The following is a 15,122-nucleotide window of genomic DNA, read 5'->3' on the forward strand; positions in this document are numbered from 1 at the left end:
TTTTTTTTTTTTTTAATGTTTATTTATTTATTTTGGGTGGAGAAGGAGAGGAAGAGAGAGAGAATCCAAGCAGGACCCGCTGCTTGGAGCGGAGAGGCCTGAGGTGGGGCTCAAACCCACGAACTGTGAAGTTATGACCGGAGCTGAAATCAAGAATCTCAACCGACTGACACTCAACCAACTGAGCCCCCCAGGCGCCCTTGCAGTTCTTTTCTTTCTTCGCTGTCCCCATTCCCAGAGTGGAGCTCTGCTGGTTTTTATTCCCTATTTGGCTCCCTTCCCCACCCACAGCATCTATGTTTATGGCATTTCCTGTTACTTGGTTTTGTTCCAGAGAGAAGTAGAGATCCTGATGTTCCTCAGTGCCATTGTGATGATGAAGAACCGCAGATCGAGTAAGTTTAGCCTGTGCCTCAGTTTCTCCAGGTTAGACATGATGCCCTACAGAGGTGCTTTCATTCTTGTTATGGGAGGGGCGCTATTTGCAGTGCGAGTCCCACATCCCGTGCCAAGACTGAATTTGATCTTGGATTTTTATCCTCTTCCCCTTTCCCAACCCAAAGTACCACAGGAAGAGTGACAGACGGGATATAGGAGTTTGCAGCCCAGCCTGACCTGTGACATCTTTGTGTTTCAGTCACTGTGGAGCAGCATATAGGCAACATCTTCATGTTTAGTAAAGTGGCCAATGCAATCCTTTTCTTCCGTCTGGATATTCGCATGGGCCTGCTTTACATCACCCTTTGCATCGGTAAGGAGATCGGGTGTGGGAACCAAGTTCCAACCCCAAACAAGTTTCTCCAGAGCCTTCTTCTTTTCTTTTTTTTTTCTTTTCTTTTTTATGTCTTTATTTTATTTTGAGAGACAGAGACAGAGAGCAAGTGGGGAAGGGGCAGAGAGAGAGAGGGAGACACAGAATCCGAAGCAGGCTCCAGGCTCTGAGCTGGCTGTCAGCACAGAGCCCAATACAGGGCTTGAACCCACGGACTGTGAGATCATGACCTGAGCCAAAGTCGGACACTTAACCGAATGAGACCCCCAGGCACCCCACCTTCTTCTGTATCTTGTACCTAATTATGTGTGTGGCTCAGGTGATGAGATGAGTCTACGGAAACTTGAAGAAGAGAGGAATTTGTCAGTGGTCTGTGTATGTCCACAAAGTGTATTCTTTGGTACCTGAAGTCTTTGAATCGCTTTGCAAGCAAACCCTCCACTGGAGGCCTTACACGTTTCCTCTGACATCTTTTTTCCGTGTTCAGTGTTCCTGATGACGTGCAAGCCCCCCCTGTACATGGGCCCTGAGTATATCAAGTACTTCAATGACAAAACCATCGATGTGAGTGCTCTGCCTTGTTCCTGTTTCTTGGGTCCCACGTGGGTGATTGCGTAGCTGTGCTCTTTCCTCGCTAGGAAGAGTAACAGTGCTTCAGAATGGAAGTCTAGGGCACTGCGGTTTACTACCGGAGCTAGGGAGGGGGGAGGAGGGAAAACCAGGGTGAGGAATCATACCCGGGGGCCCTTGCGATCCAGCTCACTGTTTCTTCCCTGTGTGTGGCAGGAGGAGCTAGAGCGGGACAGGAGGGTCACCTGGATTGTGGAGTTCTTTGCCAATTGGTCTAATGACTGCCAGTCGTTTGCTCCTATCTATGCTGACCTGTCCCTCAAGTGAGTACCGTGGAGGGCAGGGGAGGATGGGAATGGAGGCGCTGCACTCTTCCTCTCATTGTTTTTGGCCTTGATTTTGGCACATTGCAACCAAAGCTTTTTTCTTTTTTTAAGTTTGTTTATTTATTTTGAGAGAGAAAGCACACGCACACGCAAGTAGGGGAGGAGCAAGAGAGAGGGAGAGAGAGAGAGGGAATTCCTTGCAGCCTCCGCACTGCAGCACAAAGCCTGATGTGGGGCTTGAACTCACGAACTGAGAGATCATGACGTGAGCCGAGACCGAGAGTCAGTCACTCGACCCACTGAGTCACCCAGGTGCCCCAACTATAGGCCTTTCTCCTCTCTCCTCAAATATTTGAATTTCTTCCCTTGATCCAATCCCTTCTTTCACTATGTTAAATAATATATTTTTCTCAGGTACAACTGTACAGGGCTAAATTTTGGGAAGGTGGACGTTGGACGCTACACTGATGTTAGTACACGGTATGTAAAGGCCCAGACAGAGGGTCTGAGCACTAAATCACTTTAAGTGATGTAGACAGATGCATTTACGGAGTACTTTCTGGGCCCTGTAGGTACAAAGTGAGCACATCGCCCCTCACCAAGCAACTCCCTACCCTGATCCTGTTCCAAGGTGGCAAGGAGGTCATGCGGCGGCCACAGATTGACAAAAAAGGACGAGCTGTCTCTTGGACCTTCTCTGAGGTATCTGAAAGAGTGAGCAAATGGTTTGGAGAAGGGTGTGGAATGGTGGTTGGCTTTGGAGTTCACCTTGGGTTTGGTTCCTGGCTCTGCCACATGGCCACTGGTTTTGAGAGAGTGGACTAGTTACCAGATTTGATTCATGAATTCACTCAGCAAATTTGTTGTGCTTCCACTGTGTGCCAGAACTGCTAGTACCGGGGGACAGTTATTAGTTAAGATTCAGTCTCAAAGGCCCTCGTTCCCAGTCTGTAGGCCCATGGACCACAGGCTGGTTTTGTGGAGTTATGTTAAAAATGTAGCTGTAATTCTTGATACAGTGATGGTCACTAACAGGTACGTACTGTACAGGGTTGACTTTTCCAGGTAGCCAGAAAGGGAGAGTTAGGTTAGAGGAGGTTCGGTCCTCTCCTTCCTTCTCCTTCTCTCTTAGACTGTGTTTAAATACTTCTGATTTCCCGGTAAGAACTCTCCTTTCCAACTGGAACCCTGATGTGAGCACCTCTTTTGCACAGGAGAATGTGATCCGAGAATTCAACTTGAATGAGCTGTATCAAAGGGCCAAGAAGCTATCAAAGACTGGAGATCACATCCCTGAGGAGCAGCCTGTGGCCCCCGCCACCACGGAGGTGCCGGATGGGGAAAGCAAGAAGGACAAATAGAATCCCTGCCTTGTCAGTGCTTCCTCACCTTTGAGGCCCTGCCCCTTCCGTAACCACAGGCCCTGCTTGAGGCCTGGGCCTTTTATTTATGTTTTCCCTTTGGCTCTGCCTCAGTCAGGCAGGGTGATGCTTCTGGTTTTCAAGAGGCTTTCAGGGAATTGACAGGCCCCCTCCAGGAAGGCCTCCAGTGCTGTGGCCAACTTTCACTGGAAGAAGGGAGAGATCTCCAATGATGAAGGAGGAAATACTTGCCTTCCAGGCTTGGGTCCAAGTACCAGCTGCTGTCCACCAGTCACTCATGTCTCCACCATGTGGTGTTTTCACACCCTTCCTCTTAGTGGACCTGCACAGTCTGCCTAGATTATATTAAACCTAACAGAAAATGCCTAGGTCTGGAGTCTGCACTAGGATTTTCCCTCCAGGACCCTTGCTTCTGTAGGCATTTTGGCTTGGTCTGTGGCCTCCATTAATAAGTATAAGGCTAACGTTGTCAACTGGTCCTCAGGAGAAACCTTTAACCACTGAGTTTACTCATTGTAGATAGTTTTAACAATCCCCCTAATTTTTGGAGTTTGGGAGGAAAGGGAATAGGTTTGAGATGTTCTTTTGTCTGGTGGGGCTCAAGAGGAGAAAGCCCTTGGCAGGCGTAAGGTTTCCTGTAGTCTCCTACCTACTCCCAATACCCAGTTGATGGTTTTCCATAATAAAGAGACTGGGATTTCCTTTTGATTGCGCCTCTGTGTGTTCCAGCCTATTAAGGAAGGCCCTGCACCTGCAGAGGAAATGGTATCTCACCTGCCAGGCTTTGGTTCCCAGGGTCGGGGAGAGGTGGGGAAGACTAGTTTCCGATCCTAGATTAGTTTGTGGGTTTGATTTGGGATTGGTGCGCGGGTTCCCAAGGAGGAGGTGGGGCGGGGGGGGTTGTATGTCTTGGGGCACGCGCTTTAGCCCGGACGGACGCTTACAGAAAGGCCTGTGTGAAGCCTGACCTGTTTTCAGAGCTGCCTAGTCGCCGCCCCTCCCGAAGGGCGGGTGGTTCGGTCTGGGGCTCCCTGCACCTTACCCTCAGCCGCGAGCAGAGTGGTTGTGCCCGGGAAACTTTTCCCCCTCCCTACCCCCCGGCCGTGAGCTGAATGGTTGTGCCCGGAGACCCCCCCCCGGCCGCGGGCTGAGTGGTCGTGCCCACGGCGCCCGCCTCCAGGCCACGTGGGCGCCGCGGCCAAAGCTTTCCGCAGTGAGGGAGGGGCTTGGGCCTGGCGGCGGGTTTCCGGACTGCGGTTTGGGGCTCCAGCGGCGCCCGCAGGGGTCCTCGTCCGCTCGGTGGCTGCGTCTGCCCCCTACTGCCGCCCAGGTCGGCTCGGCTCCCGGCTCCATGGCTTCCCGCGGGAGGAAGCGGAAGGCCGAGGCGGAGGTGGCTGTGGCGGCGGGGAAGCGGGAGAAGCCGNCCGTCGTGATCGAGCATTGGTGAGGGGCCTGGAGAGGCGCGGGGAAGCGGGCCGGGGCCGACCGAGGCCCGGCTTCTGAGCTTCCGCGTCTCTCCCTAGCACGAGCTGACGCGTCTACGGGCGCAACGCCGCGGCCCTGAGCCAGGCGCTGCGCCTGGACACCCCGCAGCTTCCGGTGGAGGTGAATCCTGCCAAGCCCCGGAGGGGCAGCTTCGAGGTGACGCTGCTTCGCCCGGATGGCAGCAGTGAGTGGGGGCCCGAGGGCGGACGGGGAGCGCTGGCTTCAGACCGTGGGCACCGGGATTTGGGGGGAGAAGCTGGTGCATGGCGAAGTGACTTCGCTCTCCTCGCTCTTTTCCCAGGTGTGGAGCTCTGGACTGGGATTAAGAAGGGGCCCCCACGCAAACTCAAGTTCCCTGAGCCTCAAGAGGTGGTGAAGGAGCTGAAGAAGTACCTCTCGTAGGGTGTTTTGAGTAGAAGTGCCCACACTGAGGTTTGAAGGGGGCAGGAGAGGTGGATTGCGGCTATTTGCAAGCAGCCCTCCCTTACCCCGTATCACACAGGGCCTACCACTCGTAACTCCCTTCTTGCTCTCAGGGTGTCCCCGTATGGTTGGTAGGAAAGCTAGAAATCGGCAATAAATTGTTTCCTATCGGTGTGAAACATTTTGGCTAGCTGCATATTTCACTGTCCTTGAGCTAAGTCGTAGGATGCTGATGGTAATGTAAATGACCCTATAGACGTGCAATTTGAAGACAGTTCTATTGATCCCACGTGAGAACCAGTACCGTCACTTCTGGCCCCAAGGACTTGACTGGTTTTTTATTCTTAATGCTCCGGCATGTTGTCAGGCACTCGATGAGCTGAGTGAAGCAGGATGCTCTCCTTGAACTCTCCTGGGTTTGTGGGCTCCAGGGTGGGGGGCACAGCTTTCTTGGTCTTTAGGATTGCCTGGGCCCCTTCTCTAACCTCTTTTCCCTCCCTCATGTTCACAGCTTTCTGTCCCTGGCGATGTTTGGAACATTTATGACGGGACATGGCCAAACTTCAGTCATGTCCCTGAAGCCATGGTTTCTCCTCCTCCAGAAGTGATGGGTCAGTTGTGAGGCAACCCTCTCGTAAGGTGTTGCAAAGTTCTTGGATTTGCTTTGTTTAATAAAAGTTGAAATAAAGTATTTGAGTAATAGTTTAATGTTATGGTATTAGGTGAACAAAGCTCAGCCTTGTCCTTTTGTGGGATTGGCTCCCCTTGCATTTTTCATATTCCTAAGGTCACCAGTTAACCTGGAGCTCCTAGGGTCTCTGGTAGATCATGTGAAATACTTGTAAATACTAATGCATGTATGTCTCTCTCAACTCACGGAACACTTCTTGGAAGTGATGACGGGAGTTCTTTTTTAGCCCCTGCAGAGGTTTGACTGGCCTTCCCACAATGGAGTGCGTAAGGCCCACTATAAGTAGGTACTGGCAAATGTCCTGTCGCCTTTACCCAGTTCCACCCCAGCACTGTTTCATCCCTTCTGAAACACTTGGTTTCACAGAAGGTGTTTTTTCTCGTTTATTATTAAATGAGCAGTGACTAGATATAACTTAGGATCCCTGGCGTTGGTTATTTATGACCTCATAGATTTGGGGACCACACAGTTTATAGTTTCACTTGTTTATCACTAACTGGAAAATAGATTACAAAGAAATAAGATAGTTCAAGTTCATAATTTTGTACCCACGGTACTACTGCTTGGCTCCCAAAGTGCGGGGAGGTGAGGAAGGGACCTGTAGAGACCTAGGAGTACCCCTGCCTCTCGTGCTGAGGGGACGGGGAATGCGCTAGCCTCGACCCATACACCTTTTGCCAGTCAGCATTTCCCACCCTGCCAGTGTCCCTAACCTGCGCTGCCTGTTCTACGTTAGTATGTCCACCTCTGTGTCTGACTCTGAGGAAGGGTCGGGCCACACAGAGGGAATACCCATGGGCACCAGCCTCCCCTCTGATGTCCAGTCCACAACATCAATCTCGTCTTCTTCGGAGCTGGCAGGAAGTGGGTCCAACAGTTCGGAGTTGCCAGGTTCCTCCTTGCCTGCCTCTGGAGCAGGGTATAATACCTCATCCATACTTAGGGACACTTCCGGCCTAGTGTCCATCCAGTTTGAACAGGGGGGTGAGAGATCCTCATAGGACCTTTGGGGAAGGTTGAGAGAGTCAATGTGCAGAAGCTTCTCTCTCTGACCATCCACTGGCTGGGAACTGGTAATTTCCAGATCTGGAGTCCAAGGGCCTCCTACTGAAAGTACCTCCCCTTCACTCACCTCAGAGGGCATGACAAGGGGGCTGAGGGACTCATCTGGCTCTTCGTTCTCAGAGGACCTGACAAGGGGGCTAAAGGGCTCAATTGGCTCTTTGTTCTCACCAGTAGGTTCCTTTTCAAATCCCGTGAGCTCCCTGGGCCAGAGTTCCATGTCTGGCAGACACCATTCCTCCCCTTCAATCCAGGTCTTTCCTGTTTCTGTCAGGTGGTAACTAGGGGTCCTGCAGCCCTCGGCTCCAGGACTCTCCAGAGACCCTATGGGTGGCTCAATGTCGGAGCCACAGAGCATGAAGTCCAGGATCTCCTCCAGCTCACTGGTGGCAGCAGCACTTGTGATGCGGTACTCCTCAGCCTCGCACGGCTGTCCCAGCAGAGCTGTGTCAAAGGCGTAGTGCTCCCTGCAGTCAGTACCCAACCCGGGCTCCTTCACTACCACCTCTGGACTGGACCCAAACTCAGACTTCACCACTGGGTGGTCCGGCGAGCGGCCAGCAGACAGCAGGATGTCTTGTAGCCTGGAGCACACAGGGGAGTCCTGACACGGATCTACTCTGGCAGATAACGTTTCCTGCTCCTTAACTGAGGCTGGCTGCGTCCCTACAGGCTCTTCTGAGCCAGGTTCCAGGATATGAGGGCTCTCTTGAGAGTGTTTGAGGGGAGGCTCTTGTACCACCTCCCAGCACGTCCCATTGACAATCTTCCGAAGTTTCACCCTTCCGACCTGCCCCTCCTCTGTAGAGTCCGAGTTCGGTGTCCTGACGTCAGGGCTCCGCTTCTTGCTCCCACCTGTATCTTCAAGACCAGATGGGCTTGGGGTGCTTTGTAGAGGACTAGCTCTCCCTGGTTTCTCCTTGTCCTCTGGTACTTTATTTATACTCTTCTGCCGCCAAAGGCGCCGGCCAGGGGCTGTGGGTACGGAACTGGGTCCACTTACAATGCCGGAAGGCTTGGATGTACAGACATCAGGAGATGGCTTAGAGCGACTCAGTCTGATCTTTCTGGGCAACAGTCGCTCGTCCACCGAGGGGTACATACCAGGTGGGAAAACTGCTGTAGGAGTAAGGGCAGAGTCGCTTTTTCTCTCTTTAGGTTCCTGACTGTGGCTTGATGGTGAAGAGCTTTTTTCTTGTGGAGTTGGGCAAGCTCTGGCCTTCCTCTTGAGCGTAAGATTGCCGGACAAGTTCTCTGCATTCTGTTGGTTGCTTTTCTCCAGGGGGCCCTCCTCCTTTCCCAAGGACTTCAATCTCACTAGCCCGAGAGGACAAGTTGTCTGGGTCACAGGCAGTGGAGTCCGAGGACGACGGATGGATGCCACCACTCTGGCAGAGATTGGTGCAGGACTTGGAGGTTGTAAGCACTCCCGGTTCAGTCTTCGGCCCTGGGGGGCCTTCACCAACTTCCCACCCTCTAGTTGGAGGGATTCTAGCTCAGATACACGGAGCTGACGAGCAGCAGAAAGCACATCCTGGGCTTCTTCTCGAGATACTTCCATCTCTGAGGTATACAAGAAGTCCACCAGCTTCCTGAGTGTCCTGATCTTTAAGCCCCCCAGCTCCAGCACCACCTTCCGACCCTGAGCTGGCCTCTCCCGCTCTAGGCGCTCTGTGAAGAAGGGGCTGCAGGCTGACAGGATGCAGCAATGGGCTGGAACTGCCTCACCTGGAAGGAAATCCAAACACTTGTTATCTCATGTTCACAGGCTAAATAAAGTCTTTACTGCCCAAATGTGCTGCTCCTCTCAATTTCCTTCCATGGAAGTGCAAAGAAAAGTCTTTTCCTTCTGTTTGTCTGGAACCTTCTGGACATTACCTAGCTAACAAACTTTTTATCCTTCAAAATCTAGTTTAGACATCACTTCTTTCAGAAAGCCTCTCCCCACCCCACGTTCAGTCTAGGCTAGCTGCTCCTGGGCACAGAGAGATACTCTAGCTATCAGAGCACTTAGCTACCGCTGTTATAACTGTCCATCTCCTTCACTAAAGTGAAACTATGAGGACGGAGGCCATATCTATCTTGTTCACTAAGATACACCCTCTGCTTGACACAAAGGAGAGGATCAAATTTTTGACTCATGAGAATTTAAAATTTTTTATAGAAGCTGCTTGTGGTCTAACAGAAAGAATATGAGCTTTGGATGCATATAATCAGGGTTCATTTCCCACCTAACCTCTTAGGCATTGCCTACCAGGCAGCTGGCTTGAGCCACCTTTACAGGTACATCCCTGGCCATCTCAGTCAGTCTCTCTCATGGCTTCAGTTTCCAGAGGCTTGCTGCTGACTCCCAGGTCCTACCTCTGCCTAGATCCCTTTTCCCAAGACAGTGACCATGCCACAGCCTGCATCAACCTTTCTAGAAAGTGAACTCTCTCCCCCGACCCCAAAACCTCCCGTTTCCTACTTCAAAATACATATGTACTTAACTCCCAAGCCTGAAAACTAGAAGTCCTCTTTGTTCTCCTTTACCCATTGTATCTAATCAAATATTAACTTCATTTTTATTTATTTTAAACACCTCTACCTATAGATACATAGATACATGGTAGTAGCAATCTCCACTCCCAACATGGGGCTTGAGCTTCAAAGCCTGGGATCAAGAGTCACATGCCCTACTGCCTAAGCCACCCAGGCACCCCTCAAACATTAATTTTTTTTTTTAAAAAAAGCAACTACTTTTTGAGTCCTTATTGCATGCCATATAATATACTAAGTAAGGGTTTTACCAGTATTCATTCATTTGATCTTCACTGCAGTCCTGTGAAGTAGCTGCTTTTATGGATGAGTAAACAGTGGCATAGCTAAGTAATATGCTCACCACAATTACACGGTTATAGCAAGTCACAGGGAGAGGATTTGAACCCAGAGAATTTGGCTACAGAGCCTATGCCCTTAACTGCAGCAAGTTTTGTAAATTCTTTCTGATTATAAACCAGACATTTCTATTCTCAATACCTTAGTTTAGGCCACCATTCCTTCTCTTGGATTCTAAAATAGCTCCCTATCTGAGCTCAACAACAATCCAATAATTCTTCTCATGCAGGCCAAGTGTTATTTCTAAAGCAGGTATCTGATCATGACCTTCTTAAAACCATTCCTTGGACGGGGTGCCTGGGTGGCTCAGTTGGTTAAGCATCCAACTTCAGCTCAGGTCATGATCTCACGGTTCGTGGGTTCGAGCCCCGCATCAGGCTCTGTGCTGACAGCTAGTTCAGAGCCTGGAGCCTGCTTCAGATTCTGTGTCTCCCTCTCTCTCTGACCCTCCCCTGCTCATGCTATCTCTCTCTCTCTCAAAAATAAATAAAATATTAAAAAAAAAACAAAAACAAAAAAAAACCATTCCTTGGTCACATCTAAATCTCTGTACATGCTGTTCTCTGTGCCTGGGAAAATCTTTCCTCACTTCCTTCTACTTGAGATCTTTTAGATCTCAGCGAAGGGGTTATTTTCTCCAAGAAAATCTCCCTAACCCCTGTCCCCCAACCTCCTCGAGTCTAGGAAGGTGCCCCTCTCTTGTGCTCCTCCATCAGCCTTTACTTACTCCCATTTGTTATCTTATACTGCACAGTTACTTGCATGCACTGGTTATCTGAAGCTCTCTCCTTTATGTGATTTTTGTACAAAGAGGGACTTTATTTTCGTATATACTGTACGCCCAAGCTAGCACACTGTTCTAGCATCCAACAGACAATTGTGTTTTTTATTTTGAATCAAGGAATGAATCCCAATTCTGTGCTTACTAAGAGAACCAACAGGCTTAACTCCAGGCCTCAATTCACTCATCTGTAGAAATGGAACCATATAACCTTTTATCTCATAAGGCTGTTATAAGAACCAAATGAGACACTACTCTGCAAACTGTAGAGTGCTACACCATGTTGGTTGTCAAAATAATCCTTTTTATAAATGAAGAAACAGCTCCAGACAGATGAGTGGGACTTACTTGCCCATTTGTCACTTTGTTACTGAGTAACAAAACTAAGACTTTAACTCTGACTCCTAGTCATGGGCCTATTATGTGACTCTAGGCTCTACTTCATGCTGACTGAACATTCTAAATGGAAAGGGAAGGGGTGGAAATTAACACTATATTTTTAGGTCTAACAACAAACAATAAAACCCATCAATTTGAAGATGAGAAAAATTAAGCAGCAGCTTGACAAGAAAATGGGAAAATATGTAATGATATTATTTAACACTTACATTGTGCTAAATACATTAAGACCACTGTTCTAAGCGCTGTATGTGAACATCACTGTCACAATCATCCTTTTATATATTATCCATCTTTTACAGAATTTCTATGCTTACTAAACTTTGTAATTAGTTTCACTTTTTAAGAGAAAAAGAGCATAGTCTCCTATTCATTCTTGAAAACAGCAGCTGTCCTGGAAACAAACAGCTCTTTCCCAAACAACTTATACTACTCAAAGGTGATAACACATTTTCTTGGTTTTGTCCTCTACTCCCTGGCCCTGAACTCATTTTTATCTTATTCTACTGTGAGTATCTTATAGTGACTTTTCAAGTGAGTCTCCACTAGTCTCTTACCTTCTGCCTGCAGAAGGACATCGCAGAACACACCACTCTGTTGCTGGTGATGGAGCTGCACAAAAGCTAACCGGAGCAGCCGGGGATTCCTATACAGGATTTTAGAACTGGCAGGAGAGCACATGTTGATCTCTTAACAAACCTACGTCTTCACAGATCAGATTCCTGTGGATGAGATAGTACATTTCAGAGGAATAGTTGTACCTAATTTGTTTTTGTCTTTGAAATGATAGGGAAATTTTTTTAAACATTTTTTATTTATTTCTGAGAGAGAGAGACAATGTGAGAAGGGGAGGGTCAGAGAGAGAGGGAGACACAGAATCCAAAACAGGCTCCAGGGTCTGAGCTAGCTGTCAGCACAGAGCCCGATGCAGGGCCCAAACCCACGAACCGTGAGATCATGACCTGAGCCTAAGTCGGCCGCCCAACAGGCTGAGCCACCCAGACGCCACCACCCCCTCTTTCTTTTTTTTTAACATATGATAGGGAAATCTTGAAAGTGAGAGACAATAGCCATGTGTTGAGTTACCATAAGCCCAGAAATTGTGCCAACGGTATCTCAAGAAAGGATTTCATAGTGCTTACATGTAGGAGATCAGAAGCAAGTGCAGAGTTGAATCTTAGCTCTGTTATTTATTAGCCTAGCTGCATAATCTCAAGCAACTGACCTAACTTTTCTGAGTCTCACTCTTCTCATCTATGAAATGGTAATGATAATAGTACTTACCTGGTAGGGCTGTTTTAAAGGTTAAATGAGTCAATGCAGGGAAAATTGCTTAGTACTGTGAGTGCCTGGCACATAATTATTACTTCCAAAAGAGTAGCTATTGTTGGGGCACCTGGGTGGCTCAGTTGGTAAAGCATCTGACTCTTGATTTTGGCTCAGGTCATGATCTCATGGTTTGTGAGTCTGAACCCACATTGGGCTCTGTGCTCTGTGCTGACAGTACAGAGTCTGTTTGGGATTTTCTCCCCTACTTTCTCTGCCCCTCCCTCACGCTCTCTCTTTCTCAAAATAAATTAACAAACTTAAAAAAAAGAAAGGTAGCTATTGTCATTATGCTTAAATCTTCTGCATTCACATTACCACTGAGACTCACCACCAACAGTGCTGACAACTCATTCTTCCCAAGCACCACACTTCTGAGCCCCATGGTATAATCCTCAATTTAACACTTTTTTTTNCACTTTTAAAGAAACAATATCGAACATAAAATCTTCTAGGAGGTTGTACACACCTTCTTGTCTTTGAGCTCACTCTATCACACTAACCAGCAGAGGGTGCACAGTAAAGAAAAGCAAGTGCTGGGCTCTCTGGGAAAGTCTCTTACAGAAAGAAATAAGGACGTTGCTACCCTTGCTTTGGATGTTCTTGACCAAAGTGAGCCTCATGCAGCCTGGAAACTGGCAAAGAATTTGGCCTTTCGATTTGTCAGTCTGGTTAATCACCCGACTAACCACGGAGCAAGGATAATTAAGCATTCTACCCTTCCCGAAACAAGCTGGATCTTCTGACTTCAGGCTTACTCCATTTCCAGCTTTTTGCACTGAAAAACCCCCACACTCACTGCACAGCTGGCGTTCCTTTCCTGGCATGCAGCTTTCTATCGGGTGGCACCGATGGCTCTAAACGGTTCCCGTCAAACTATCAGGAAAGAAGAGAGTGGAAAGGTTAATTCAGAAGGGATAGGCTCAATGCTAATTTCAGCCAGAGGGGGATGGGCGGAGAGGATGGATGGCAGCTCTTGCAAGGTCCCCAACATAGGCTCTGGGGAAGCTTCCCGATCCACCAGGCACCCGGCTTTGACCCCAGACCCAACCTGGAACAGCTCTGCAGGAGAAGTTGCTCTTGGCGTTAGGGTCCTCTGTCCAGCGTCACGCGGGGAAGGTTAGCAAAGCAGCAAAAGGTGGGCCAACGGCCTGGGGGTTCCGCTTCCCGTCCAGAAGCAAGGAATCGAGGTTCAGGGAAGGCCCTGCAATGCGGGGCGCCCCTCACGCTCAGGGCGCCCCCGGCCCAACTCCTTTGAAGAGAGACCTCTCGGCGCTAAGGTTTCTGGGAATGGAGCGTGGGGATCCCGGAGGCCCGAATTCAGGGTTCACCCTCGCCACCAACTCCGGCCACACGGGCTTTGCAGCCACTCCTTGGTGCCCTCGTACCGCTGCGGGCCCGGCACCCTCATGCAGGTGACAGCCAGGGCCTGAGGCCACGCGGCCAGCGCCACACACCTCGCGCTGGGGTCCTCGCGCACGGCGCGTCGCTGGGCCCGACGTCCTTCCTCCTCCCCCAGCCCTCGGGGCGACGTCTGCCTGAATACGTCATCCCCATTGGCCGAAGGTTCTTCGGGCGGCCAATCACAGCGAGAGGAGCGCTTTGGGCGGGAGGCTAAGTCTCGAGGGACTTGAGGGCAGAGTCAAGATGGTCGGGCGGCGAGAGGTAGGCTGGAAGGCCCGCTCGGGAGGCCGGCTTGTCCCACGGCGCCCGACGGGATCACAGGGAAGAGAGGGTCAGGACTCCCCAGTAGGGCAGGCTCCTAGGTGGGTGAAGGACACCTCCGTCTTCCCTTTGAATACGCTGCAAGTGGCCCTGGTCCCACTGAGGAAGGCTTCTCGGAGCAGAAGGCCTCTGGATGGCTCCCCTTGCACCTAGATCAGATCTCTCTAATCTTGGTAGCTCTTTAGGCCAGGGATGCTCGGGAACAAGGCTGTTGGGCTAGTGTCTGAAATCTGGTTTTTCACAGATCCCCCTCCACCCTAAAACTGGTGGGACCACTGGGCTTGCAGAACTTCCGGTGTGGACGCGCCTGCGACACCCGTTCAGGGATGATTTATTTGGCGCACCTCTTGGCTGGCAACAGCTGTTTCCAGGGATGATGTAACAAATTAAGTGATTGCAAGATTAAACATTTAGAGAGAATGCCAGCCGGGGTCATACAGCTGGGCAGTGGTTCTTCCCTGTGTGTGTGTGTGTGTGTGTTAGGACCTGGGGCCTGGCTTCGATTCGATGCCCCTCGATGTCCTGCTGTAGATGAGGATGGCCAATTCCAAAGCCGATGGAGTGCGGTGAATTAAAATGTAGCAGCCTCCATGGAGACCAACTGGAGGCCAAACGTGAAGATGCCTAAGAGACAGGGAACCTGCAAAGGAACAGTTCAGGGAGGTTAGTAAGTGGTACGGTGCCCTCAAATACGGCTTACGGGTACCTAACATCGTCTCAAAAAGGATTTGGGGAGCATGTCACCTATCCTTGTAAAAAAAAAATGTTCTTTCCTTTTTTTAAAAAATAGATTTTGAGAAGGTTGACAAATATGGAGGGCAGGGTGCATTTCCAAGTCAGGTAATATTGTGGTTTGAGACCTTTGCTCTTGAGATGGAAAAAAGATCAAGGCACAGAAGACATTTTGGGTTGCAGTTATATTTTGAAGAGGAAGCAGTTTGTGAAAGGACATCAAACTTAGCAGAAGGAGGACACAAGCAAGCAAAAAAAAAAAAAGACAAGGCAGAACAGTGCTTGTTTAGGCATCTGTTACTGTGGAATCGACTTGAGTAGGTGGGTGAAGTACCAGTAGAGGTGATCCTGCAAGGTTGTACAAAAAATATAAATATTATATCGTCTCATGAATTGTTATTAGGAGTGGATTAATTTTCAAGCAGCAGAGAGTTCTCCCTTCTTGGTTTCTTTTTGCATCCAACACCATTTTAGTTAAATCTTGTGATAGCAGAATTTTTTTTTTTAATTTATTTCTAGGAGAGAGAGAGAGACAGCGTGAACAGGGGAGGGTCAGAGAGAGAGGGAGTCA

General features: G+C 49.4%; 3 protein-coding genes across 3 annotated transcripts in view; 2 read left to right on the forward strand and 1 right to left on the reverse strand.

Moving 5' to 3' along the window:
- TMX2 (thioredoxin related transmembrane protein 2) overlaps positions 1-3,758 on the forward strand; it is an 8,557-nt gene extending 4,799 nt beyond the window's left edge. Inside the window, exons 2-8 of the mRNA XM_077748791.1 lie at positions 335-395; positions 638-751; positions 1,260-1,336; positions 1,559-1,665; positions 2,083-2,148; positions 2,241-2,370; positions 2,883-3,758. Coding sequence (XP_077604917.1) covers positions 335-395; positions 638-751; positions 1,260-1,336; positions 1,559-1,665; positions 2,083-2,148; positions 2,241-2,370; positions 2,883-3,029 — 702 coding nt within the window. The 3' untranslated portion in view covers positions 3,030-3,758. The remainder of the gene's footprint in view (positions 1-334; positions 396-637; positions 752-1,259; positions 1,337-1,558; positions 1,666-2,082; positions 2,149-2,240; positions 2,371-2,882) is intronic.
- Positions 3,759-4,006: 248 nt separating this feature from the next.
- SELENOH (selenoprotein H) lies at positions 4,007-5,646 on the forward strand. Its single transcript, XM_077748847.1, has 4 exons — positions 4,007-4,493; positions 4,574-4,719; positions 4,837-4,967; positions 5,470-5,646. The coding sequence occupies exons 1-3, from the start codon at positions 4,402-4,404 to the stop codon at positions 4,935-4,937; spliced, it is 339 nt and encodes a 112-aa protein (XP_077604973.1). The 5' UTR covers positions 4,007-4,401; the 3' UTR covers positions 4,938-4,967; positions 5,470-5,646.
- Positions 5,647-6,348: 702 nt separating this feature from the next.
- Positions 6,349-14,532, reverse strand: BTBD18 (BTB domain containing 18). Its single transcript, XM_077748808.1, has 3 exons — positions 14,520-14,532; positions 13,439-13,723; positions 6,349-8,439 (listed from the first exon to the last, which is right to left on the reverse strand). The coding sequence occupies exons 1-3, from the start codon at positions 14,530-14,532 to the stop codon at positions 6,377-6,379; spliced, it is 2,361 nt and encodes a 786-aa protein (XP_077604934.1). The 3' UTR covers positions 6,349-6,376.
- Positions 14,533-15,122: the final 590 nt, after the last annotated feature.

Source organism: Crocuta crocuta, unplaced genomic scaffold, assembly GCF_008692635.1.
Source record: "Crocuta crocuta isolate KB4526 unplaced genomic scaffold, BGI_CrCroc_1.0 scaffold323, whole genome shotgun sequence".
Taxonomy (NCBI): domain Eukaryota; kingdom Metazoa; phylum Chordata; class Mammalia; order Carnivora; family Hyaenidae; genus Crocuta; species Crocuta crocuta.

What these genes read in the sequence shown, in the direction of transcription:
- BTBD18 (XM_077748808.1), bottom strand. An exon ending in GCAAAGCCCGTGTGGCCGGA is followed by an intron (nt 8,440 to 13,438) that starts GTTGGTGGCGAG and finishes ATTTCCTTCCAG; the next exon opens with GTGAGGCAGTTCCAGCCCAT.